Raw genomic sequence first — 27134 nt, forward strand, 5'->3', positions numbered from 1 at the left:
ATTTTATTTTGAAAGGTCTTACAGGAAATGTGAAAAAGTTCTCCAGCTCGACCACAGTTTGTTGAGGCGCTGCAAACCTGTGTTTGGGGAGAAAGGGGTTAACGAGTCGCCCAAACGCCTGCTCGGGTGTATAAATCCCCCCCTATACAAACAGACGGGCGGCCTGTGCTCGGACCGCACCGGCCTGATCCACTTCCCCCGCAGCAGCCCGCGGCACGGCCACTGTGACGGAGGGACGAGCCTGCAGCCCGGCTCCTCTCATTCCGTCCTTTTCCCTCTTCACCGCCGCGGCTTCCAGGCTGGACATGCAAGGATGTACAGCAAAATAAGGAGCGACAAAGGTCAGCGAGCCGGATCGATGCTCCTGTCGGTGATAAAGTAAGACGCCGCCGTCAGAACACAAAGCGCCTCTCCTTCGCATGAACCCGGGCAGGAGTCGGTTCGGCTCCTTGGTCGTTTCCAGAGAGTCAGGATGAGGAAAGCCAAAGTCATCCGGATGCTTTTCGCTTTGTTTCTGGGTTGTTTCATCATGGTCATCTTCTACTTTAACAGCAGTCTGAAGCCAGGTGAGCTGAATATTTTTATCATTATTATTTATTTCATTTTAAACCTGTCTCCACCCCTTTTCCTGGGTGGACAATGTCTTCAATTACAATTACATTTAATTGCATTTGTAATTTAAACAAAATTTCATTTTCTCCTTTTAACTAGTCTAAAAACTTAAAAGAAATATTCATAAATAAATAAGAGCAAGTCTCCACCGAACTACAATAAAATAAGTCAAATATTAAAATGTATTCCAGCAGTTTTTCACCTCTGTCAATAAGCTTTAAGTCTAAGTCTTTCCCATCTGCCAGCAACAAAATACATCTAAGAAAATGATCAATTATTTATAAGCTCCAGCAAAGCTTGTAAATTGTAAAAATCCAAAATCTTATCTCTAATATCTAAAAGAAATTAAAGACCCATTGAACAGTGTATGTCTTTGAACATAGAGTCCATTCATTGAAAGCATATTTTAGGGCACTGGGAATGATTTCATGTATGATAACAAAAGGATCTCTACAGTCTGGGCTGTGGGGGCTGTTGGTTTGATCTCAGTTTACACTGCAGCACATCAGCTGCTCTCATTATGTTTAGGTTTGCTCATGTCATGTACACTTGTCTTAACACTGAAACTCATTCATGTGAGACACTGTCACTATTGTAAGGCATCGGGGTAATCCGACACGGTTATCACAAAGTGCATGATTGGAAATAGGATGTGGAAATGATTATGGGATTTCTGCCTGTCTTATTAAACATTTTCATAATCAGTCATCACTGTATGTCCTCCCACTGTACCATCACGTTCACCCCTCTCCACTCCCACCCTGTGTCTGGATTTCCCCCAGAGAGCAGCACATCTTGTTAGAGGAACAGTTTCATTACCAAACTGATTAGCCGAGTGTTTCCTCTGCTGTGTGGAGGAAGGCTGGGAGAAGCTGCAGCTGGCTGGCAGTGGGGTTGGCCCTCACTGAGATCTGTTTCCACCTCTTCCAGGGCCCTCTCTGCCACACACAATGGCCTCATTCACACATGCCCAGCTATATCATGGGCCAAAAAGCATATATAGCCCATGCTCTGAGGAGCATTTTTAATAGAGAGGTCAGTCAGTTCTGCATGTGTTGGATGCGTGACCTGGGGCAAAGACTGTCCAGAGTTATTAGGACCAGCAGGAGGATTTCATACCATCATACCTCCGAAAAGTATTAGCTTGAAATGTGATGCTACACTACCAAAGTACACGTTTTGCGGCTATTTGAAGCATGCAGGGTTAAAGAGAAAACCTTGTGTCCCTTGGATGATTGCACACCGTTCACCAGTCCGCCGTGTTTGATGCATTCCAGGAGAGTTTGGTGGTGAAGGTTCATTTACAGTAGCTGGTTGTGTGTGCCTTTCCCCTTCCTGTGCGTTCACACATCACTTTCTCTTTGATTCTGTTGGAGAAACTGCTCTCATATTAAACTCTGTTATATCTGCACTGGAAATATTTCAGCTTGGTCAATATTTGGCCATTTACTGTACAGTAGCTTAGGAGGAGAAGGCTCCTTCACAGCAGACATTTAAACATGCAATAGAAGGAAAAACAGGGGTATGGTATTGCTATTGGCTGCATTGCATTCAGGCATGTCAATGCGAGGGCCCTGATGTTGTACATGCTGGCTTGACTGGTTTTCAGTTCAAGTTTATTTTTATATATAATCATAACATGCATTGTCATAAGGCACTTTACAGGGCAAAGTCAAGACCTTGCAGTATTGTGTCAAGAAAGCCAACAGTTCCCACAATGAGCAGCACTTGGCGACAGTGGGGAGGAGAAGCTCCCACTGGTGTCGTGGCTTAAAGGGAAACTTGAACAGACACTTAGACAGAACCATCAATTATGTTGTTAGTTACACATGTGCTCTTCCTGCGACGAGAAGTCAAACTGTTGTGAAAACAGAACAGGCCAGCAGAAAGTAGTGCAGCACTCCACTACAGGAACTTCATGACTCAGAACCTGGAGCTTCTTATAACCCAAACCTTTTAGAGAACTTGTAGACCAAAGGTGGGCGATGATGCGCTGCTTTTTTCCGCTGTATTTTACAAACTTGGAAGGATCAGATGAACCTAACTGAAAAGGCCACAGCAACATTTTTACATGTGGGTCCAAAATGCACTCCCCATTGTTATTCATTCTAAGAAGTCCTTGTCAGCATACACACAGAAGAGAAATAGTGGTTACTGCTGTGTTGTTGTGCATATTGTAGTTGAGATACAACAGCACATCTGTTTGACCAATCCTAAGTGATGGCTGCTGGACCAGCCCCACCCCGTCTCCTAACAAATACCTAGATCTTGATTTAGTACCACTTCTTGAAAGAAACTTGTCCCCAAAGCAGAACCTCGGACACCAGGTACCTGTGGCTGCCATAGGTTGTGGGTTGCTAACTACCAGTTAGCCAACTATCAAGATAGCTTACTTACCACATATTAAATTGGCTATAATCAATGTTTTTGAACTGATTCTCATGTTGAAGCTCACTTAGGTTGAATTCTGCTTAAAAGCATCTAGTGGATTCACTTTTAAAGCAGTGCACCATTGTAGTTTCTCCCCAACAGACTCACATAAAGGTAGAAACAACAAGGCACCTGTTTTTTGTTTTTTTGTTTTTTTTTTTGTAATGCAATCCAAAACTAATGGAAAACTTTGCATGATTGCAACTTCATGTTATCTTATTTCAACATGTCAATCCTGTTTTTTTTAATTTTGTGGTTAGGATAGGAGTATTTATTGTCCATGTGTTGCAGATAAAGTTTTCGGATTCTCTCAGCCTGCAGTTCTGTTTCTGAAATCTTTATGAATTCTACTCCACATCTTTCCTTGACCTCATAACATTTTCCATTGAGGTCAAGGAAAAGTGGTTGGGAAACTATTTTTTTAATTTTTTTATTTTTTCTTTTGGACCACAGTTGAAGAAAAAGTGGCTGTGCTACAACCAGCATAGTTCATAGACTTTACTGCATCCTTTATAAGTACCTGGAGGATTTTTTAAAAAAGAGGCAAATTAGGACCAAATCATGTTATGTTTGCTTAAAGCAAATGTTTGCTTAAAGCAAACATAACAGACATGGCGACACAGGAGGAGGTTATTGTTTATACCAAGATCAACAAAAATGGCAGCAACCTTTTTTGGTTTATCTTTAAATCTCAAAGCAGTAGGTGGTGTTTGGATTATTTTTCTCCTGACTATAAATCCTGAGTCATGCCTGGCTACTGTTGATGTACTTAATTACATCTTGCAGACATCTAGGGTTAATTTATGAGGGTGTGCTCCAAACAGGAACAGGATATGTAGGGTACGTTCATGTGCAAATAAATGCTGATATAAAAGCAGGTATATATTTTTACTTCAAAGAGGTTACCTCTGTGTTTTCATGACACAGCTTGAGTGTACTATATAGTATTATATAGTACCATATAGTACTCTAGAAGGTATCTCACATTTCAGTCTTAAAACCTGCCTGTCAGCTTTGAACTATTTTAAATTGGTTTCAGATACATCTACACCGTCCCTCTCCTGCTCCTTCTAGGGTAAAGGTCATATTGTTTGTTCAAAGACTATATAAAGCTGCAAGAGAGCCGCCACATAACAAAGGAATGCACTGCCCAGCCAGAGTTACACAGTGTAAAACTGTCCTGTTTTTCAATTGTAGTCTTCTGCAAGCAGCGCTATTTTAAATTTAGGATAATTACATAGTAACAGCGGGTTTTCAGTACATGTTGTGTATGCTGTGCAGTCACAGTCGCAGAAGATGGAAATACTTTTACAGAAAATGAGATGCCTCCATCTAAATCATTACAAGAAACATGGGTTTCAAAAAAATCTCAACTGGTCTCGGCTCTGGCAGAGTTTTGTCACATTCTTGAAAATGACAGGTTTTTTGACTCTGTCTCAGAAGGAGTGAGTGTCTCTTGCAATGTGTGGTGTCTTTACTACAAGAGCAGCTGTGGTTTCCCCATAAAGTTTACAAAGACACAAGAACTGAAGAGGTGGAAGGCTGTGTTGTGTTGCAGGGTCTGGAATGTGGTATGTCATGTGTTATAGCATTGTCAAAACCCAGGAGTATAAATTCTGTGTTGTCAGTAACATTTACAGATACAGATGTGAGTTGACGGTTATCAGGTAGCTAGTTCCAGCTACTGAATTACAAGCAGAACCTTGGAGAACCGTCTGGGCCTTGGGGCAGATGTGATTATCCCTGCACAGCAGAGGTATCTCCAGCTCATACCTGCTGTGTCTGGGCTTGACTGGAGGCCATAAGAGTCATAAAAATGAAATGTTCAGCCCTCTATCTTCATTGGAATACCTGTGGTGCACTAAACACATTTGCTCCGGGTGTCTTTGGATATAACTTGGACATGACAGTGGAAGTCTTGAGGGTGGAAACAGTCATCTCATCTGATCAGTTTCTGTGAGATTATCCAATTTTAAAAAAAAAAAAAAAAAAAAAAAAAAAAAAAAAAACAAATCAGGACAAAACACCCACAAAGGAACAGTGTGTAACCTAAACCCGGCACAGTTGCCAACTGAAATCAGTTCTGCCTCCCAGCGCCTGTCAGATCCTCAGCCATCTGAGGCTGTCTGATGACAGGACAGGGGAGGCCTGCTGTTCAGCCAGCTGCATATTCATGACACGGAGCTGCAGGAGCTGATTATTCAGCAAATACTCTGCAGCGTGCATGCTTTTTGTTCACTTTCATTAAGACCATCTGCCCTCAGAACTGATATCCTCAAGTGACTTGAGTTGTAGGATGCTCTTTTCTTGCTGATATTGCTCAATAAGACCTCCCCACTACAGAATTGGACTGTTTTACTAAAGTCTGTGTGTTGCCACATGGCAGCAAGATAGTTTCTCGCCATGCTAACGGCACTTGTTACACCAGTATATTTTGACAAATAATGTATGAATTGACATCTTTCATTTAGAGCCAAAAGTATCTCTGCACAGGGCACTGTGCAGTTATTCATGGTGCCCACAGCATTTATCCCACTGATTTAAAAAATTCTGTTTGACCAGTTTCTGGTTTATGAAAAACACCTTAAAATTATTGGCATTACCACCAGCCTCAGTTGTACTGTACTGTACCTCAGCTGTGCTTAACATCAGTGTGTTTAGCTTTGTCATTGTCTGACGTAAGCAATTGGCTCAAATCACCACTAGACTCCTGTGTCTTCATGACTGTGTGCACATGTGTGTCATGCACCCTAAGTATTTGCATGTAGTATTTTACTTTCTTTTATTTGATGATGCTTAGTCTTGCCTTTGCACTTGCACTTGCAAGTCTTATAATGCTTTTTAGTAGATTTCTGCATTTATGTATCCAATCCAAACAGAGTGTGTCTTAATAGTTTTGGTGATCTTGACATTTTTGGCTCAGAGTAAAAAGTCCCAACATATAGATGCCATGAAGTTTTAAAACACTCCTAAGACGCTTGGTGACCCTTTTTCATTTAGCCTCAGAATTTCAGTTTGTCCTGTACTTTAGTTTACATCAGCCTTGCTGCACTTTGTCTTTAGCAGTATTTGGCAAATGTTAGCATGCTGACATGTAATATCATTCAATATGTCATATCATTCAAAATGTTATTACATGTAGCCAAGATGGAGAGACAGTTAAGATCAGTAAGTTTGGCAGTTACATCAAAATAATGCAGTATCACACGAATAAAATCAATTTAGCTAATTTCAAAGGAGCTATAAACAGTTGGTTTCATGCTACCAATGCAGAGCAAAACAAATATAGCTAATTCCAACAGTGTTAGTGGTAACCATGGTAACCATATGGGAATAATCCCTGGAATAATGGGTCTGTCCTGTTCTTCACCACTCGGCAGGATAGGTCATCATGACAAACTTCATGCTAACCTTGTCATTATGAGCATGTGTGCTGATGTTAGCCCTGCTGTGCTCACAGCCCCACAGAGCTGCTAGCAGGCTGTTTACTCTCTCCCAGCCTCGTCTTCACTCAGATTCCAAGATCCTGGTTTTCCTTGAACAGAAATACAGCGTTCCAAAAACTGACCAGTGTCCCCTGCTTGAAGCACATGATAAGGCATGTGACAGAGTTCAGATCTGCATTAGAGTGTGGCAGGCCTTCAACTTGATTTTAACATTGGAGAGGGTCCAGAGAAGCAGAGGACATCTGCTTGCCTAACAGCTGCGTGTGTCAGTGTGCAACATTTGATTTTCTTAAGTATTTTTATTTGTCACCTTTTGCAGAGAGACATTGGCATTGACAACCATTTACATGCACGTGTGCTGGAAGATGCAACTGGAAACCAAAATTATCCAACTGACATTACAGTAAGCCCACTAATGTGTCGTCCCACAAATGCACATCAGACCCTCGTAGCCGTATGTCTCTGAACAGGATCAGAAAGGCTCATCTCACATCTGCATACATTCTTCTAATGACTCAATAAACAGACACTGCACCACCCTTATGCCTCTGCTTTTGCACTAACACCCTTTGGACACACATTTGTGGCCTAAAAGGATTAGGCTTTCCCTTGTACAGTGTGTCTCTCAGTAAAGCTGCTCTTTGGCAGGAGAGGCCAAGGAGGCGGGGAGGGGGCCCCAGTTTTCCCAGTGGGACCTAAACACAGAGCTCCGTTTATGGCCTAGACGAAGGAACACACATCAGCCTTTCTATATTTTGCATTTCCTAAGGCCTCGGTTCTGTAAGAGCAGAAGGAGGAATGCTGCAAAGTTTTGGGTCTAGACAGGGTTAAACCAACAGGACTACTCCTTCCTTTGAACAGTCCTTAGGTGGGGTTGGTGAATCTCCTCAGTGGAGGAATTTGAGCTAACAGCTGAGACAGTGTTTGCTTAGAATAGCACATGGTTTGAGTCCATAGCCTGAGAAGCTGTGTTTGTCTTTGTAGCAATTTCTTACTTCTTCTTACTTTTGGGGATGCCATATTTCTTCTCTGTGGCAAAAATATAGCCCCTACTTTTTTGTCTTTAGACTATCCCATTTTCTGCCTCCCCTGATATTCAGCTTTTTCAACTATAACAATTTATTAAGTTAATTCCCTGATATTTTCATCTGGTTCTTTGTTAAATACTGAAAAATGCAGATTGTAAATTTCCTCACTTGCTGAGTGATGCCACATTAGCAGAGGAGTGATGACACACAATGCAGTCTTTCAGTGTGTGATCTCAGCTTGTTGCTGAAACGCTCACAGTCTGCCAGGTATTTGTCAGTTCCTAAATTATTTCAGACGTTACCTCTGCTGACTGGCGTTTCATTTAAAGGGGGGGGGGGCACTTTGGGAGTGGTCCTGTTGGAAATGTGTTCCTGACTCCCTGGTAGTTTCCAAAAGGAAGTGGTAATGTGTTTAGAAAACAGGTCAAATAAATCAGTGTACTGTTGCTCCCTTCACCTTGGTGACTCAAGGCAGAAGAGAAAACCTCTCTGTGGCCACAGCATCCAGCAGCATCTCTGACTCTGCTCATTCCGGTAACAAGGCATAATTTGCCTTCTTGGCAGTGGTGAATTTGCCGGGAAAGAGGATTATTCAGGTTCCATGAGAATTAGCTAAGATTACTGTTTCCTTTATTATCATAATAAACATGACATCCTGCCAGCTTCCAAATGTTAGGAATTATGTTCCCTAAAATTAATTATAACCAACATCCACTTGTATGTGACATAAGGCCCTTGATTGAGCAGTAATACCAAGTTTTAGCTCATTAGCCACATACTGTGAATGATTAAGTCCACCAGCATTTAAAACAATGAGTAATCATTGCATCAAATAGTGGACTTGCTTGCAAGGGCGAAGAAACTCCATGCAAAAAGCCCTTGTAGCTTATTAGCTGTGTTGCACCCTTCACTTTTATTTAGTTTGAAGTAAAAACTTCCATAAAAGAGGTTTTAAAAAAGAGGAAGGTTTGAAGACCCTCATGAGACAGGGTTCGATAGAAGAAATGTGTCTTTTCAGTAGACTGAGTTAATTGTCCAGTTAGCGACTGAGCCAAGCTAACAACTTTACCATTATATAGCACATATTTTTAAAGTAATTTCTTACTTTCTAGAGACTCATTCATGTCATTTTACTTCAGGACACTATGACCCTATTTGCACTCAATCTCTTCATGCTTCTTGTGTTGGTTCAATCCTCAAAAAGCCAAGTGTAAATTAATCCGAGGCTGCTGTCAAAATAATCCAATCCTTTCCTTACCACTTTGCGTTGACCTTGATTAAAAACATCATGAGGTCAAGGAAAGGATTAAGGAAAAGAGAGAATCCAAATGCACTTACACTAGGCTTTTTTTTTTTTTTTTTGCTTTAATTTTGTTTATAACACATAGACGATATTCTAACCACAAAAACAAAGTAATATAAAAGCATATACAAGTAGAAAAAGTTGGGCCATTAGAAGAATAATTAAATAAAAATAAGGAATTTAGCTTGACATTTTTATACATCTGTTAAGTAGAGCAGGGGATTTAGTGAAACAACATTTATGTATGTAGTATTTTTTTAGGCTGATGATATTGTTAACTATAAATTCATTATGCTTGTTCTTGAAGATGACTCCTCAGTGGACAGATTAGAAATAGAAGAAATCTATCTATTTGGAGCTCAGTCAATCAGCTGGATTGTGTCACAAGCATAAACAGGTGCTCTGTTGTTTCTACATTTATGTGGGTCTGCTGTGGTGCAACTACAATTGTGCATCACTTTAAATGTTGGTGCAGCAAGGAATTGTGGGATGGCTTTTTCTCCTTTCCTTTTGTAAAGCAATGTCCAGTGTTTCCTATGTTAAAGGAGATAAGAAAGGAAGTATTAAAGATCCTTTCTTTATCATTTACAGAATTCGACCAGCTTCACTCAGTTATGAACCTTCCTAAGCAAAAAAGACTTTTCAACTGCAGTCCAAGAAACTTCTGCAACAGACCTGAAATCGCACTTTAGCCAGATATTGAAAAGGTGTAAAGGGAGCAGTCTGAAGGAGAGTCTGTGAAGATGATAAAAGTTCAAGGATGGAGAGTCAACAGAAAAGAGCTGAATTCAGCAGTGGTGCCAAAAACCAAACAAGGAATAAAAGTAACTAAGCACACATGAATATTCTGACAGGCTTAATGTGATTTATGTTGTTTCATGCCTTAAACCAACGTCAGTTCAGGAACCAACTCTTCAACCACAGTTGTTTCCTTTAACATCAGTTACCCACAGTATGTGATGTGTAGCTGGTGGGTAATTTCAACAAATCACAGCTACAGTCTTTTGATAACCCAGTGTACTCTCCTATATTATTGGTCATAACTACACATTCACAACTGTCCATGTCTCCTTGGCCGTCCCTATCGTGAGTGTGTCACTGGGTTTACAGCTTGTAAGCTGCTTGGCACCCTTGACTGGCCTGATCACAGAGAGGAAAAAGGCACACACACACAAAAACATGGCCACTTATGTGAGTCCTCCTCTCGTCTGAATATTGTAGTGAATGCGTTGCCAGTTTGGTCCTCCATAGTCTCTGCTTGTTTGTCGCTGCATTATTCTCATGACATAATTTGGCTCTTGAATTAATGCTGTTAATTAGCATCCTATGTATGTGTAAATGCAGTTGTAGACAGATGTTATTACTGCAGCTGTGGACTGCCAAAAATAAGATTTGGATTATTTAATAATATTTAAGTTCACAGAACATGCTGAAGTTAATGGTGTTTTTACATTATTTTGAATTAACAGCCTGATCTATGATGTGAAGAGTTGAAACAGATGTCCAGTAATGCTCCTTGACTCAGCACTGAGTTGCACTGCTGAGACACGTTGCAGCTTCAGGACTCTGTTTACAGATGTTTACTACAACGGTAACTATCCTTTTCTCGCAGAGAGGAAACTTTCTATAAATTTTGGCTCAAGCTAATGGTTTTATTGTTGTCTCAGTCCTGCCTCCCAGTATTTGTCAACCCAAATACTGAAGGTGATGTCATGACAGCCATGTCTGCCTGTCTGTCAAGAGCCACGTGTTGATGATCTATGAACCCACCTGCTTAGAATGGCATGATACCGTGAAGTTATTGACTCGCGGTGCACTGCCACTGTCCAGTAACAGAGAAAAAAACAGAACAAGAGAAGTTCAGATTTCAGGAATATGAGTCACATTTGATTTATGTGGCAGAAATAGACCTGGAGGAGAGTCAGGCAATTTCCTGAAGCCTCTTGTTTTCCTTGGGTTATCTCTTGCTTATTTCATCATTTGGAAACGTATTGCTTTAATGAAGAGAAGTGAAGAGAAGAAAACAGTCAGGCAATCTTTGGGACTGCAGACAAACTGAAGTGTGTTTAGAATGATTTAATAACAGCAGAGGTTAGTTTCCTACGTATTATTCACATTGTTGGCAGTGTCATTAATGTCAGAACAATAAGCAACTGAAAGAAGATGTTGAAAGAACCTGGCATCTTTTCACTAATAATGTAATTAACCTGTCTCTGTTTACTATGAAGGTAGGAGACTACCTACTGCAACTTGCCAGCTTATCTCAGCAAAAGACTGGGAACTGAAAGATCAAAGGTATTCATATGATTTAAATAAGCAAGATACAACATGTTAGTTGGTGATCTTCAGAGATGCTGGTAGGGAGAGTTCTTTACCTTCAGACAGACCCAAGCTCGCTGTTTTCCCCTGCTGCCGGTCCTTTAGCTACATATACATTTTTAGCTGACTGGCTGTTGGCTCGTAGAATATTTGGTTGTACTTCTTTTTTTTTTTTTTTTAAATAATCTTTATATATTTTTATATAGGACCATACATGTTAAAAATAATTATTACGATGTGATGTACTAAACCGGGTAGCAAAATAATTCCGGCCCATACTTGGGCCACGTACTTGTTTTCTTCTGGCCCAGTATACGTCCACTTCCACAGCCCGAATCTGGCCATACGCTGCACATGACTGTAAAATGCTTCTTCCACATCTGGTGCACACACAGAAAATCATCCAATTGTCATATCATATACCAGAGGACAACAGCCAAACTCTACCCAGATGTGGAAGTATATGAGCCAGACTCGGGCTGAGGACCCAGACATATGTTGGGCCGGAAGTTTAATTTTCCTAAAGGGTTACCTAAAGCCTGTTATCATCTCTGGGGGAAAAAGAAATAACGTGCACAAAATTGGAGCATACAACAGTAAAACAAATCAACACCACAGCATTCATATTTTGCATATTCAGTACTGTAAAGATTTGAGTGTTATCTAAATGGAAGTCACTGCTCCTGCCCAAAAAATAGTCTGTCACATAATTCTCTCTAAATCTACAAATTTTTTTTTGTACACTGTGCGTTTTGTACAGATTAAACAAATAAGGTATAAAACGTGATAATTGGTGAGCTTTAGAGGTGCTGGCAGGTGGATTTTGTTTCAGAGCTAGGCTCGCTGTTTCCCCCTGTTTCCGGACTTTATGCTAAAGTGTCCCCTAGCTGTAGCATATTTCCCAAACTCTGCTCCACTGAGTGACTGTGCTATCAAAATAAGAACTTCACCAAGATTTTTTTTAGCTGTAGATGTCACATTTTGTTTCAAACTATTTAAGCCGAGGGTTGATTTTCGTAGATTTAAGTTGACACCTCGTTCTTGCCACTTGCCACCCCATTGGTGACAGAGCTGCAGCCCCACATTGCCTCTAAGATCCCACAGACTCACTGTGGTTGAAATTCTAGTACTGACCCTGTGCAGCCGTGCAATCTGATGCTGCAGTGAAAACTCATTCCTGCAAACAATACCTCAAGCTTCCCAGCAATGCTTCTCAATATACCCAGACCTTTTCTAGGCTTCTCTTCCTGCTGCTCTTCTGCCCACAGTCTGACGAAATTAACTTTTTAAATATAGAAAATTGTATGTTCTGAACTGCCAAAACCTTTTCTATCTGCCATTACAAGAGCACTGGAGCAGATAAAGTTGTGGCAATAACAAACCAATAAAATTAACATTATTCTTCCCATGCAACATTTTTTTTTATTCTTGGTGTCACTGCAGTTTACTTTCTAAGTTTCAACTGTTTTATTATTATTATTATTATTATTATTTTATTATTTTCTAGTGTTAAAAGTGGTATACTCCAGCAGCGTCCTCTGGGCTTGGACACTGTTCAAAACAAGATTTGAATTTAATCATAAAAAGACACAATAACCATATATAAAAAGGAAATACATATAACAATGTGTATCATATTTCACTTTATTTTCTTTTTCAGATTTGTTTTTATTTAGGCATTTTAAGTCTTCCATACATGACCTGCTTTTACAGTGTAAATAAGTAGCATACCTCTACTGTTCATTCCTGTGCTCATAACAGTCCAGTCATATTTTTGTAAAAACAAAAATGAAAAACTTAAATCTTCACATATGACCCTGTTGAGCATACTGTTAATAGGTACGTGATTGTTACAGCCACCTTTCAAATCTACAGTTGGATACTCAGATCTTTGGTATCACTTTAAGGCTTGTGACGAACAACTCCCTGTCTTTTCTATCCAAAAACTGTATTTACTTTATTTTATGTGATGGTCAATGGAGCATATTTGTGCTTACGGAAATATATGTATTTGTTAACCTTTAATTGTTTGTCGTCCCTCAGCCTCGGAGCCAGTTGGTGAAAGAAGCAGTGGGCAGAAGTCGAGAAGGAGTCCTCTACAGACACTTTATGATGGTGACCAGGTCAGTCCTCTCTTAACTAGGATGTCCTAACTTTACAACAAACAGTCTGTAAAGTCACGCCTTAAGCCTGGACTCTTTCTGCACATGTTAAGTATTTATTTGTAAGTATTTATTCAGGATTACTTTTGCATATTTGGGCAAAATATTTTTGACTGCAAACTCAATTTCAGCTCTCATTGATCCATTTAGACAAGCAGGCAGAGGCAATGATGGATGGACAGTTTATGATCCTGTTCCTGGCACTGAAGCCTGATATATTAGGACAGTGCAGGGAAAGGCCAAAACAATAACTGGCAGTCAGTATTAACCACAAGCAAGCTTGGCCAGATGTTTAATGAAATGAAAGTGGAATACAGTTGGGGGGGATATATCAGAAATGTCTATTTAAGAGTGGCATGAGATGGGATTATGAGGTTTTTGCTGCTGAGGAGAAATGACAAGAAGAAGAAATGAAAATAAAAAGCCAAGTTAATTCTGGAAAACATGATGTGCAAGTGTAACATACTGCTGAAGAAGAAAGCTGGAGCCACATGAATTAACTTGAGTTTAAAGCCAAACTATGTCTCAACTCTGGACAGACAGTCTAGAAGACACACGCAGCAGGGTGGGTAAAAGTTAAGCGCCTTGCTGGGAACCAGTCAAAGTAATGTTCAAAGGGCAAATGGATGTGCACAAAATACACAGAATTGCAGTGAGAAACAGCAGCTAGTAGCAATGATGATGCTAACACAGAGAAGATGACGTTAGCGCTATAGGTAGTGAGAAATTATCAGTGTCCTAAGACATCAGCTGGCAGCACAGTTTTGGGCACAGAAGCACAAAAATATTCATGTGCTCGGAAACCCGTCCACATTAAAGTCACCACAGTCTTTTACAGTCACAGTTGCTGTCTACAAAAGAATGAGATTTATCTTAAATTCACAATAATGATAAAAAAAAATGCAGCCTGCACTAGGCACATAGACTGTAAGTACAGATGGACGTAGTGTCTGAAGAGCGGTCTTGAAGCTCAGTGGGCTGCTCCGTTGTCGCCATCTAGGCAGTGCCTGACTTGTCAGTGCCTGACAAGCATACGTTCAGTCATGCAGAACTTAAAGCCTTTATAAAATTTAAACGGGTGAGTTATATAAAAACGTACTCCCTTTAGAGTTGTCATGAAGGAGGAGATTAGCTACAGAGGCCAAAACCATTTTTTGTACCAGGCTGTAAACATGTTTATTTCTGCTGTTTAGTTGGGCATTTTAACATGGGAGTCTGTGATAAAGGTGACATTTTCATTTAATGAAGTTTACCACCTTTTCACCACTGTTTTACATTATTATCATCTCCCCTGTGCTGCATTCATGGTCAACTATATCATTGTTTCCCAGCTTACCAGGGGGACAACGTGCCTGGATCATATGATTTGTCGGTGTGAACATTAGAATAATTACATACAGTAAAAAAGTAAGACCCATAACATCCCACTGTCTGTTGGAGACCTAACATTTCTACAGTGTGACTCGTGGCTTCAAGGCTGACAGCTGGAAACCAACTGGAACAAATGGAAAGAATTTCTTTACTGTCAGCTGATTAATAAATTGCACAGCTATTTAGTGCAGCAGTGAGCACATGTCTAGTTACAGTGTTGAGTTTATTTGTCTTATTATTATTATCTTAATGCTATTATTCATTTTACAGCGGGAGGGTTCTGGCCTTTAATCTGGACCCTGGTCTTTTCTGTTCTGTTTGCATGTCCTCACGTTCTCTGTGGGGTCCTCTGGGTGCTCTGGTTTACTACTGCAGAGCAACTGGAGCTCAGCTTGGTTGGAGACAGAAATTATGAGTGTCCATTGCGTGATGGCTGTCGTTACCCGAGGCTGAAGTGGCCCACTGGAGCAAATAAATACATGATTAACGTAATGACACCTTGTATTATTGCTGCTGCTGTTAGCCTGGTAGTTCTTAAGGTGTGAAAGTCCGCCATCCTGATGAGATCATCGTCTGAGCAGTTTCCATAGGGTCTATTTTTGGGGTAGAAAAGGTGTTCACAGTGAGGTCTGTGGATTGTCCTGAGTAACCAGGACAATATTTCATAACCCATTACCCAGAATGCCATTACTGTCTATTTCATTTAGGTGACGTTAACGCAGTAGTTTCAGCCTGGGTTAGATACCACTGTGTGGAATTTGGGTGAAGAGGACCTTGAACATTTGGAGAAATTTCCAGTAATTATATGGTTCAGTATCCAAACTGCACCGTGGAAACAATTATTCCCTTGTTTCATCAGGTTGCATCAGCTGTCTTGCAGATCACGGTTGTTTAACCATGTGACGAGCTAATTGTTGAGTGCAGTTGGCTAGAATTAATGTGGCTGTAATGGAGCTTGTTTTTATAGTGTTGTGCAGCATTTACAGTTATGGTGCTTTTTAAAGATGGGAGACAAAGTTTTAATATGACTGAAACGTTCAGCAACCAGTTCAGACACAGTTTAACTCTGAGAAGCTCAAAGTAACTAATGTTTGTATGAGTTGAAGTTATAATAGGTTATATTAATAGAAGTGCTGTCAAAGTTAACGCAATAATAACAAGTTATCGGCACTAATTTTTTTGATGCGCGATTAACGCACGCATGTTCTGTGATTATGACCCGCTCCTGTAGTTTGGGAAGTGAGGAAGCAATGCAGCAGTAACATTTTGGACGGCAGCAGAAACGCGCAGCATTTCCAGCAGAAATGAATAAAAGGGTCTTTTGAACAGCAAGTTCAGCTTCAAAGCCTGCATGCAAGTACCTTTGAGGTTATTCTGGAGAATATTCTGGACTGTATTTGTCATTGTTTTGGATTGTTGCAATAATAATAAATATACATTTGCATAAAGCAAGCATATTTGTCCACTCCCATGTTGATAAGTGTATTATACTTGAAAAATATCCCTTTGAGGTACATTTAGAACAGATAAAAAAATGTGTGATGAATTTGCGATTAATCACGAGTTAACTATGGACAATCATGTGATTAATCACGATTAAATATTTTAATCGGTTGACAGCCCTAATTAATAGCATTATTTGTAAAATATGTGCATGTTTAACAAGGTTGATCTGGACGTCTCAGCATTGGATGGACTGCACTGAAATTTTACACTTGAATGATGATGAATCCCATTGACTTTGTTGATCCTCTGACTTCTTCCTTTAGTGCCACCACGAGGCTGACGTGTTTGATTTGAGTGAATTACAACCATCAGATCAACTACCAAGGAATTTTCTACACATGTAGGGGACGGCATTCCTCTACGCTGAATTAAAACATCAACATGCCAGCGTCATCGTCATGTTAGCCTGTTAGCATTTAGCTCAAACCACTGCTGTCTGCAGAGCTGGTAGCTCGACTCAGATCCACTGAGAAGATGGTGCTGTGCAGTCGTGTGCTGTGATTTTCATTGAGTCTGAGGTCTGTGTGTCTTCAGCCTCAGCAGCAGCTCATCACACAGTCAGGTCGACTGGTGCTGCCCTGCAGATACACTCACAGCTCCGAGGTTTATATGAGATTGAGAAGTTGAGAAAGCAAATGATAATATAGTTAGAATTATCTGCATTTGTATATAAAAATGGTCTTAAAATATGATCAGATCTTCATCTAAGTTACAATTATGAACTGAATTTATTTTAACTAATAACAGACAAATTATTGTATTGTTCTTATTCAGACATACACTGGGTCTAATCAGTGAACCCAGACTGAGGGTGGGGGTTAGAGCTACTCTGACTTATAATAAGCACTCAAACATTTTGACCTTGCTCACAGGAAGTACCTGCTGATGTGAACCGGGCCTCACATGAGATAAAAAGAGATCTCAGAAGAGTTTAGGTATTCACGAGTCTGTGGCTGCTCTCCATAGAGGTGACATGACGCCACAAGCATAACACTAGGTGCTCGCTGAGGTAAAACGGAGCTCCACAGTAACAGCTAAAGGTTCACAGGAATAAAAGAATGGAGGTTAGATTGTTTATGAAGAAGATGCAGCACTATGCATGGTGTGAAAGGAAGTCGATACCAACATGAAAACCAGTGGTGAAGAAGAGTGGGGGGAGCATCATGATTTGGGGCTTTGCTGCCTCTGGGCCTGGAGAGCTCGACATCATCAGACATTTAACAGTTAATGGTTAATTCCTCATTTGTCCTGTGATATTTACACACATTTAATCCATCTGTGAGTAATGAACACACACAATCACACAGGAGCAGCTTGGAGGGGCTGTGTGCCTTGCTCAAGGGCATTTGTGTGAATTGAGGAAGGAGAACATTTCAAACCAACGACCTTTTGGTCCCAAATCCCACTTCTGATCCTAAAAATGGGTGTATATCCATCCCAAACTCAAACTCAACTCTGACAAAGAAAAGTCCACCTGTTGTGGGGCCCAGTCAGAGCCCAGACCTTAACCCAGTAGAGATGCTGTGGAGTGACCTCAGCTCACACCAGACATCCTGAGAATGTGTCTGAGCTGAAGCAGCTCTGTGGGAAGACTGGTCCTGAACACTGTGAAGGTCTGATCGGAAGCTACTGGAAGAGCTGGTCTAAAGTTATAGCTGCCAGTGAAATCCAATAGTTCACTTACGTCTTCCACCAGCGCTGTGAATATTTGATGACTGTGTCCAATGAAAACACACCGTATGCTTATTACCTGAAGCGTGTTGCGTTTGTCTACACTTGAGACTCAGATGAAGATCAGATCACATTTCATGACCATTTAAGACAGAAAACCAGGTCATTCCAGAGGGTTCACTTACTTTTCCTGTCCACTGTACTTTGGCATGTTACTTTACTGACGGTGGAGATGGAGATGGAGGTGGTGTTGATGTGTTAAACACTGAGGTAAATGCAACCAAACACATTTTTACATCATTTACGTTCAAGTTCAGATTCACAAACCACAACACTATTCCTCACAATAATCAGAATCATTGTGTTCATCAATAAAAGCTCAATATCTTCAGTTTTGTTTCTAATAATCAGCTGTTCGCTGTATAGAAGTCTATATTTAATGCACAGCTCTTTTCCTACCACAGTTTTCCTGATGGCTCTTGTAAATCCCATCTGCACTGTGGTTATGCCTTCGTTTTAGAAAATCTTCACTGCAGGACAGACAGTCACCTGCAGCGTGACCTCAGTAAATCCACCAGAATACGTAATCGTCCTCCTTCAACATCCCTTCTTATTATTCTCACAATTCTCCTTTAAATGCATATGCAATGAGGAGAAAGACACCTTGCAGTGACACACAAATGACATTCAAACTGCAGCTCCAGCCTGCTGCGTCTGCTTGATAAGTACAGCACGTGTGTTTAGGGCAAAATGTCACATTAGGTTTTCAGGAGCAAAAACCTCAGTAAATCTGGCCCCAGGTCTTGTTTTTTTTTTTTATTATTATTGAGCCACTGGCCCCTGAAATGTGTATATGTGACATGTCCAAGCCCTTGTGGTTGAACCTGTGTAGGAGTATGGAAGAAGAATAAATGCATGAAGTTCAACTGTCAGCATCTTAAATCCAGTACAATTGAATCCATCTGTTTTGCACCAGCTCTCTTCCACTTATCTCAGCTGAACCTTTGGGAAAGTGACTCCTGCTCTGAGTAACAAAGTGGCTGATACACAAATCTCTCCCAATCTCTGTGATGTCTTGACCGTTGGGATATTTTTCATGGCAGCTTTGATGTTGTTCTATGCAGCAGAGAATAAAAACGGCCATCTTTGGTCCACCTCTTTGGTCCAGACTGAAATATCTCTATGATTGGTTGCGTGCTCATAAATGTCTGTACAGAGATTGATGGTCCCTGCAGGATGAATCTCTTGGTGATCCCCACCGTTAGGATGAAATATATAGCTTTGAGTAAAATGTCTCAACAGCCATTCAATGAGTTGGCATAAAATGCGCTACATGCATTCCTGTCCCCCTCAGGATTATCTGTAATAACTCCTGATTCGGTCATGATTGGTCAAATCCATAATGCTGTATTTATGTCGAGTATTTAGCAGTTCAGTGCACTTCATCTGCACTTGATGTGCACTTTTCCTTGTATTGCTTCAAAGCTGCTTTCAGAGCTCAGTGTATCCCAAAGTCCACTACAGCCTACTGTCCAACTACTGTTGTTGGCAGCCGTGCATCTATAGGCTGCTTTTAGGGCTTTAATCAACAGACAGGAAGAGGTCTGACACGTTGGGTTCAGCATGAAAATGTATTCACGTCCACACACTACAAATAAGGCAGACCTTCCACACATATCAATCTATTCCTACTAATGAGACTGATGACATTAACATTGTTTATCTTTAGTTAGTTCGGTTCACAATGCTTTCAGAGATTCTCTTTGTGTCTGACAAATGCAGTAAAATTACAAGTAACAGTAAAATCATTAGAATTTAAACTTTAACATTAAAGACCAGACTGATGGTGTCATAAACATTAATATTAGTTGCATCATTTTATCAAAAACTGAGCAATAGACTCCGCACTGTAAAATTTCATCTGACAGAAACCATCAAAATAATATTATGTCTCTTATGTTTAATTGCTTTATTGTGTTCCTCCTCTTAGCCGCTGAAAGTCCTGCTTGTAACTGTAAAACAGTTTGATCCAAATTATTTGCTCTAGTAAATCATCAGCGCTCTGAGCTGTGACCTAGTGAGCTCTGACAAACCTCCACACAGTTGGGTGCTGCAGCAGTTTCACACAGGTAGCCAATATTGTCTAAGTATGGTGATAGCGTCACATGTTTTCAGAGTCTATCCTGTGAGATGTCCAGTGTTTCACTCAGTTGTTCACATGAAACAGTGGGTCAGTCACCGTGTGTAGTGGGTGTGAATGTTGGATTGTTAATTTCAGAAAATCACAGAAATGGTTGGACACAGTCCGACCTTGGAAAGGTGTGGTGGGACCGTCCAACAACAGCCTCTGTACTGGAGCTTTTAGTCCTGTTCTGCTTTAACGTTTCTATAAGAGTAGTGATGTTATCCTCTCACAGTAGTTTAGTTTTTGGCATTTCTGCTTTATTAGATGGTGTCAGTAGAGAGACACAGGAGAGGCAGGGGGGAGAGGAGGGGTGATATGAGGCAAAGGACCCGGGGTGGATTCAAACCCGGGCCACCACAGTAAGGATTCAGCCCTGATATGTAGTACGCTCTCTACCAGGTGAGCTAGACCCCTAAAAACAGTTATGTTGATCTTTTGAGATTGAGTGTGTTGTTTATCAAAATAGAAAAATGTTGTGGTGTAATGTGTTGATTGATTGTTTCATAGTGTAAAACTAACAGACTGTCAGGGAGAGAAGGAGCAGAGGCCTGGAAATGGTCCTTCTTTTTTAAATTCAGCCCAGACATACAGAGATGCAGTTTGACACAGAAGTGGAAGTGTGGATTTAATATCATGGGCACTATTACTGCAACAGTTTGATTATCTTCATCTTATCCCTTTAATTACAATATGCAACCAGTAAATGTTGCTTATTAACATAAAATCAGATCAGTTTGTAGTGTAGTGAAGAAGACAGCTCCGCTCCATGGAGCTAAACATGACCTGTAAGGAAATATAATACATTCTACAATACATACATAATACATACTCATGACCTATTTGAAAATCTCAAAAATGTTTGATGTTTGCAGCCCACATCCGACCCCGTAACAACACAGAGGTCAAATGGCACATTCTCAGAGCACTTTTTATTTTAATCATGATTGAACTGAGAGCAGGGGAAGCTCAGTTGTAGTTTTTTGTTGGATGGATCACTTGTCGATTCATCATCTGTCTCTTGACTCCTTTTAATTCCTCCTGTTGCTAACCAGCTATCAATTTTGATACTCCAGTTTTTGCCATGGATTTCATGTTTTAGCGCACAATCAGACTGAGATAGAAACATCTTTTCACCAAAATTGTACCGTTTCACAAATGACTTGCAAAACCTTCGCAGTCCATCAGTGGGCCCCAGGCCACAGGTTGGGAACGACTGATTTACAGCATTAACCCAGTTCACCCTGTTTCTGCCACTGGATGTACTTAAAGAGCACTGGACACTTGAGGGAAAGTATTTTCAGTGTAGTCGTGTGTTTCTTTATCATCCCATTTCACTGGGTTTACAATAACGTCACTGCATCACTGGGTGCTGAGATTTTGGGGATTAAAATGGTACTTTTCAGCCTCCTCTGTGCCTTGGAACAAAACCACATTTGATACTGAAAACACAGATAAATTCACTCTGCCTTTTAAAGAGAAGTTTGCCTGCACTAAATGACTGCTGCGGTTAAATTTATTACAGAGCTTTTCTGAACGGATTTTTCCAATTAAAGGGGATTTTCTCCGATAAACACCCCGGGGCGGGGCTCTGAATATGCACTTCATCTCTATAAATCCATACAGCTTTTCTAATATTCATCCATGTGAACGCTGGAGCTGGAGGCAGAGTATTGCTTAAGTGGCTCTGTAACAGCTGTTCCCAGTTAAATCTCCCTGTGAGGAGATGGAAGGTGTACACGCCAGAAAACAAACCAGCTCCAGCAGAAATCATTTACTTTTAATCGCTTGTGATATTTTCTTTGTTCCCCTCCACTTTAATGCTTCCCCAACAGGAGGAAGCTGCTCTGCACTCAGGAAGGAAACGGGCAGTGAACGGGCTTAATGCGAGATTGATGCATTTGTTTATGTTAGTAAACACAGCATATGAATGCGTTTGTGTTGCTTTTTCTGTTGTGCAGCGGGTGAAGTGACAGACGTGGCTTACAGACTCACAAAATCCAACTCAATCAACCAATTACGATGCCTTTTGAAGAAACCTGGATAGTAATTGGGCCCTTGAGGATGCCCAGCTATGGCTCCTGGAAGCCCAAAATATTTTAGATAGATAGATAAATATTTTGTTAGTCTTTCACTCTTTCAGATAAATGTTGCTCCTCAGTTGTTAAACTGACGATATTAAATTTAAAGCTGCCAATTTTTTTTTTTTTTTTTTTGTAAATGCAACACTGACATATCATCACATTATGTCACCAAACAACTGTCTCCTTTCACATCCAGTTGACAGGAAACAATATCTATGGTGGCCCTGAGAGCTCAACACACTGCAGTTTAAGAAAACACATCCAAATAGACAAAACACAAGCAAATACAGAAGCACACAACACATGCACCGTAAATGCTCACTGTTTGCACACTTGTAGTTCAATGCTTTCCAGTTCAAAAGTCTCAAATCATTGAACAAGTGCGTCCCACATTTTTGTGTCTCCTGGAAACAGGCAGTGCATGGGTTGTCAAACTGATGAAGAGGTTTTCTGAATGTGTTTTGTCTATTGGCTTTCTACATGCTTTCTTGAGTTGCAGTGCGTTGAGCTCTCTCGTCGTTTTTGTTTGGTTGATTTTGGCCACCTGATCGAAGTCCAAATATTCACTCTCCGTTTAGATTTGTCCGGCTCGTAGCTGCTGAATGTGCTCACAGGCGAGCTGCTGACTTCGTCTCTCTACTGCAGAGCAGGTGTTGGACAGGGGGTTTATTGAAGACCCATACACCCTAAACAATGAGCTCAAAGATATTACAACATGCTGAGAAATGACCCCTTTCAAATTTCACATAATCATTTTATTATTGGTGAATATAAAAAACATTGATTAGTGCAGCTTTAAACATTTCAAGGGAGGCAGCAAATGGCTTAAAAAAGTGACTTGAAAAGCAAATACACATTGCAAGTGTTGGTTGGTTCAAATCTGAAACTAATCCACTACTTGGTTCTCTAAAACACCTTTATAATCTGAGTGTTCTTTATCTAATCTAATATCACACTTGTCAAAGCATCCTGCATAGATTATGTTGCCAGTGGTTTGGTGAAAACCAGGATTTATGAATATGGTCACTTAGTGAATCTTGGCTTAAATTTACAAGCTCAGCTTTTTGCATCATGGGCGCATTAAAAAGACTTTGGTATTCTCTTTTACTGACATGTTGGTCTTGTGGTGCATCCTGGTGACTATTTTAAGAAAACTGTACAAACTCATGCATACGGCTCACACGAGGAGATGAAAGTCGGAGGTGGAAAGACGGTGTTGTTAACACACTGCGCACATTTCTGCTGAGAGCAGGGTGAGTGTTGGCTCCACGCTCTTTGACCAGTCCTGTGTTTCCTCCGTGGTCCAGTGACTGCCAGCAAACACAGAGAGCCACACATGGCGTCAGGCACAGAGTCAAACTGAGAGGCTCGGGGCTCGGGGCTCCGACCACTGCAGTGGTGAGCCAGCCTGATGAAGTGAAAGAAGTAAATAAGGTGTTTGTGCCACGAGGAGGCCAAGCTGAACTGGCTGACCCGTGATTTTATTAAAGCTGTACGCAGATGCCAGGGGATGGACTGTGATTAAGACCTCCAGAGGAGCGGTATCTGAGAATATAGTTGTTCACACTCAGAGAGCTTACAGCAGTGCACAGGCTGTCTGCTCCTGGTTTGTCTAAAGGGCCTAACAGAGACAAAAAGGCTAAGGCTAAAGGCTGAACTTAAACATCCTGTGGCTCAGGAGGTAGAGCAGGTCGTCCACTAATCAGAAGGGCGGTGGTTCAATCCCAGACTCCTCCAGTCCATGTGTTGAAGTGTCCTTGGGCAAAATCTGAGCCCCACAGTGCCCTTTCTATCGGTGTAGAGTGTGTGTGGGTCTCATGTATGAATGTAAATATTTATTTATTTATATGGTGCCAAATCACAACAGAAGTTATCCCACGGTACTTGGGACTGACTGCGCTGTTATAATATTGATTGCAGAGACCCCCAACAAAGAGAGAGAGAGAGAGAGATGATATTTATAATAGTGACAGCAACAGTAATAATGATGAATAACAATACAACCACCTCTGCTACCACAAGAACAACAACAGCATCAAGAAGAAGACAACAAACAGCAGTTGCTCATCTCCACTCTAGGATTTACATCAGCTGACAACTGCTTGATAATATTGCCAGAATATTAGCGCTTGTCTTTTTCGTTTCTCTGTCACAATATGTCACATGTTAGCATCTGTGTAATACGTCATACATGTTTGTACAAGTCATATTTTGTCACAGCATTTCACTGATTAAAAAAAAAAGTTGTAGCAGCAGGTGTTGAGCAGCATCAAGGGGCTGTGGATGGTTTGCAGTCACAGATCCAGACTCCACAGCTGTGGAGGCAGAAAGACCTGCAGGGAAAACACAATACTACGAGAGAGGGAGGGAACAGGAAGGAGAGAGAGGGACCCAGCCTGGGTGCTCACATGTTTGAGGGAATGAACAAACAGAGTAATGCAATGGTTTTCAGAAAGTTTGCAGTAATCTTATCAGCAGGACAACATGGACTCTGCTGTATATACTGGGTTTAACTGATTCATGGAGCCTGAGGACGACCAGCTGGTGGTAGAATGTGTGAATGTATTGTAAAGTTTATCGAGTGACCTCGAAGTCTAGAAAAGTGCTGTATAAATGCAGTCAGTTTGATGAGCTGTTTGCCTTTAGGCAAATATGCATAAAATGATATGCAGCTCATAATGTTTATGTGTGGTTGTTGTAGTTCCTCACCATAAATAATCATCTGGAGGTCGAGGTGTTAGTTTAATATTACTCCAGGTCATTGAGGTTTGGTGATTGTTTTTATCAGTTATGATAATATCATACTATTTGAGAGTTAACTGCTGAGATCTGATAACAATGACTTTGCTAAAATTAAATCCAACCAGGCAAGAAACACAAGAAGTCAGATGTTAAGGCAGATTCAAACATGCTGTTGTGCTGTTTAGTAATCCCAATAAATTTAGTGACAATGTGAATTTAACAAGGGCTTAATTTATTATTTTCAGATAATATAAGCTGATTATTTGATTTATTTCATTAAACACTAGAAAATTATGAAAACTACTATTTCAGTTTCCCAGTGCTCAAATGTCCCAAACCCAAAGATGTTCAATTTACAGTGATGTAAAACAAAGAAAAGCAGATGTTCTCATTTGAGACAACATCAATTATCTGATTGTTTTTACACCTTTTTTGATGTAAAAATTTAAAATATCAGAAAGAGACCTTCATTGCACAGGAAAAGTATGTGTGTACAAGTCCCCGATATGTTTGGTTGATGTGGGAGTTTTTTTGGAATCTGTCTCAGACACTGATGTTTTTGCCCCATCTGATTTTCTCATAGTGATGTCAGATCTCAGCAATCAGCTCATAGAGGAAAATAACTTTATAACCAATATGAATAATGGGCAAAACTAACCCAGAATTATCCTTTAAAAGTGGGACAGTGCTGCAGGTTTTATCCTGTATCCTTCCTGTTTAATTATTCTTTGCCTTCTTCCTGCAGATTGAATCAGCGGTACAGGCGATCCATCAGGGCCGACGGGAGTTGTTGGAGGAAGCATGTCACTCCTACACCCGCAAACGCAGAGTCCTCATCCCTGAGGACCTGAAGCACGTCATCGTGGACGACCAACATGGCTTGCTGTATTGCTACGTACCAAAAGTGGCCTGCACCAACTGGAAGCGGGTGCTCATGGTTCTGACAGGCGCTGCCGGCTCCCACAGAGATCCACTTGCTATCCCGGCCAATGAGGCCCATGTCCCAGGAAACCTCCGTACCTTGTCAGAGTACTCCACCTCCCAGATTAACCAGCGCCTGCGCTCCTACCTGAAGTTCGTCTTCGTACGCGAGCCCTTCGAGCGGCTGGTGTCTGCGTATCGCAACAAATTCACACGGAGCTACAACACAGCTTTTCACAAACGATACGGCACAAAGATAGTGCGGCGCCACAGGCCTGACCCACAGCCGGAGGCTCTGGAGAGAGGAAATGACGTCTCCTTTGAGGAGTTTGTGTATTACCTTGTGGATCCAGCCACCCAGCGAGAGGAGCCCTTCAATGAGCACTGGGAGCGGGTGCACTCGCTGTGCCACCCCTGCCTCATCCACTACGACGTGGTGGGGAAATACGAGACGCTGGAGCAGGACTCCCGCTATGTGCTGCAGCTGGCCGGGGTGGAGGACCAGGTCAGCTTCCCTGCCTCGTCCAAGAGCACCAGGACTACAGGAGATATGGCAGCCCAGTTCTTCCAAAACATCAGCCCTTTTTACCAGAAGAAACTGTACAACCTCTATCGTATGGACTTCCTGCTCTTCAACTATTCCGTACCAGCCTACCTCAAGTTTAGATGAGGCTGGGACGTCACTCATCCACAGACTCCACTTGAACTTTTAAATCCTGGAAAAGTACAGTTTGTTTTTTGAGATGCTTCCTTCCATGTAGGCCTTGTTACGGACACAGCAAATACTGCAAGAAGCACCATGAAAGCAGTAAAAATCTGTCCTGATGAGAGCTTATTTTTACAGATAATACTTCAAGCTGAAGAACGTCTGTGCACAAAGGACCTTCCATCACAAGAGGAACGTTTCTGCCTAATGAAGGCAAATTATATTTTACTGTAAAGAGTGAATGTGTGAAATGTCATTCAAATTTGGTTTCATTTCATTTCACTTTGTCTGCTGTTTCAGATGTGTAATTTGCACAAAAGTAATATCTACAAGGTGCAGTAACATAATGAAAGTATTAAAATCACATTTGGACAGTGAATGTCTCCAAACATATGTGCCTTTAATAGTGGGGCTTATTTTGACCCCAGCAGACAACAACTTTTGTAACTGTGACTGTTTTTTTGTTTGGTTTTTTTGTACTGTAGGAAGAGATTTTTGTGTAACTGTGATGCTGTCTTTATTTATTGTTATTTCTGACTCCACAAAGTCATACAAACCAAAATAGATAAAATAGTTCTCTCACAATTTTCAAATAAATGCATTTCAACAAGAACCTGTTTATTGCTTTGAATATTAATTATTCATGTTTAG

The 27134-nt window shown here is 40.9% G+C and overlaps 1 protein-coding gene across 1 annotated transcript; it reads left to right on the forward strand.

Moving 5' to 3' along the window:
* LOC139630723 (carbohydrate sulfotransferase 11) lies at nt 1-27096 on the forward strand. The gene is made up of 3 exons (XM_071494407.1): nt 1-566; nt 13182-13261; nt 25602-27096. Exons 1-3 carry the CDS (start codon nt 473-475, stop codon nt 26445-26447), a joined length of 1020 nt encoding a protein of 339 aa, XP_071350508.1. The 5' UTR covers nt 1-472; the 3' UTR covers nt 26448-27096.
* The last annotated feature ends 38 nt before the right edge of the window (nt 27097-27134 follow it).

The sequence above is a fragment of the Trachinotus anak genome, unplaced genomic scaffold (assembly GCF_046630095.1).
Source record: "Trachinotus anak isolate AG129_WGS33_773 ecotype Australia unplaced genomic scaffold, CSIRO_AGI_Tana_v1 ptg000013l, whole genome shotgun sequence".
In the NCBI taxonomy this organism is placed as follows: Eukaryota; Metazoa; Chordata; class Actinopteri; order Carangiformes; family Carangidae; genus Trachinotus; species Trachinotus anak.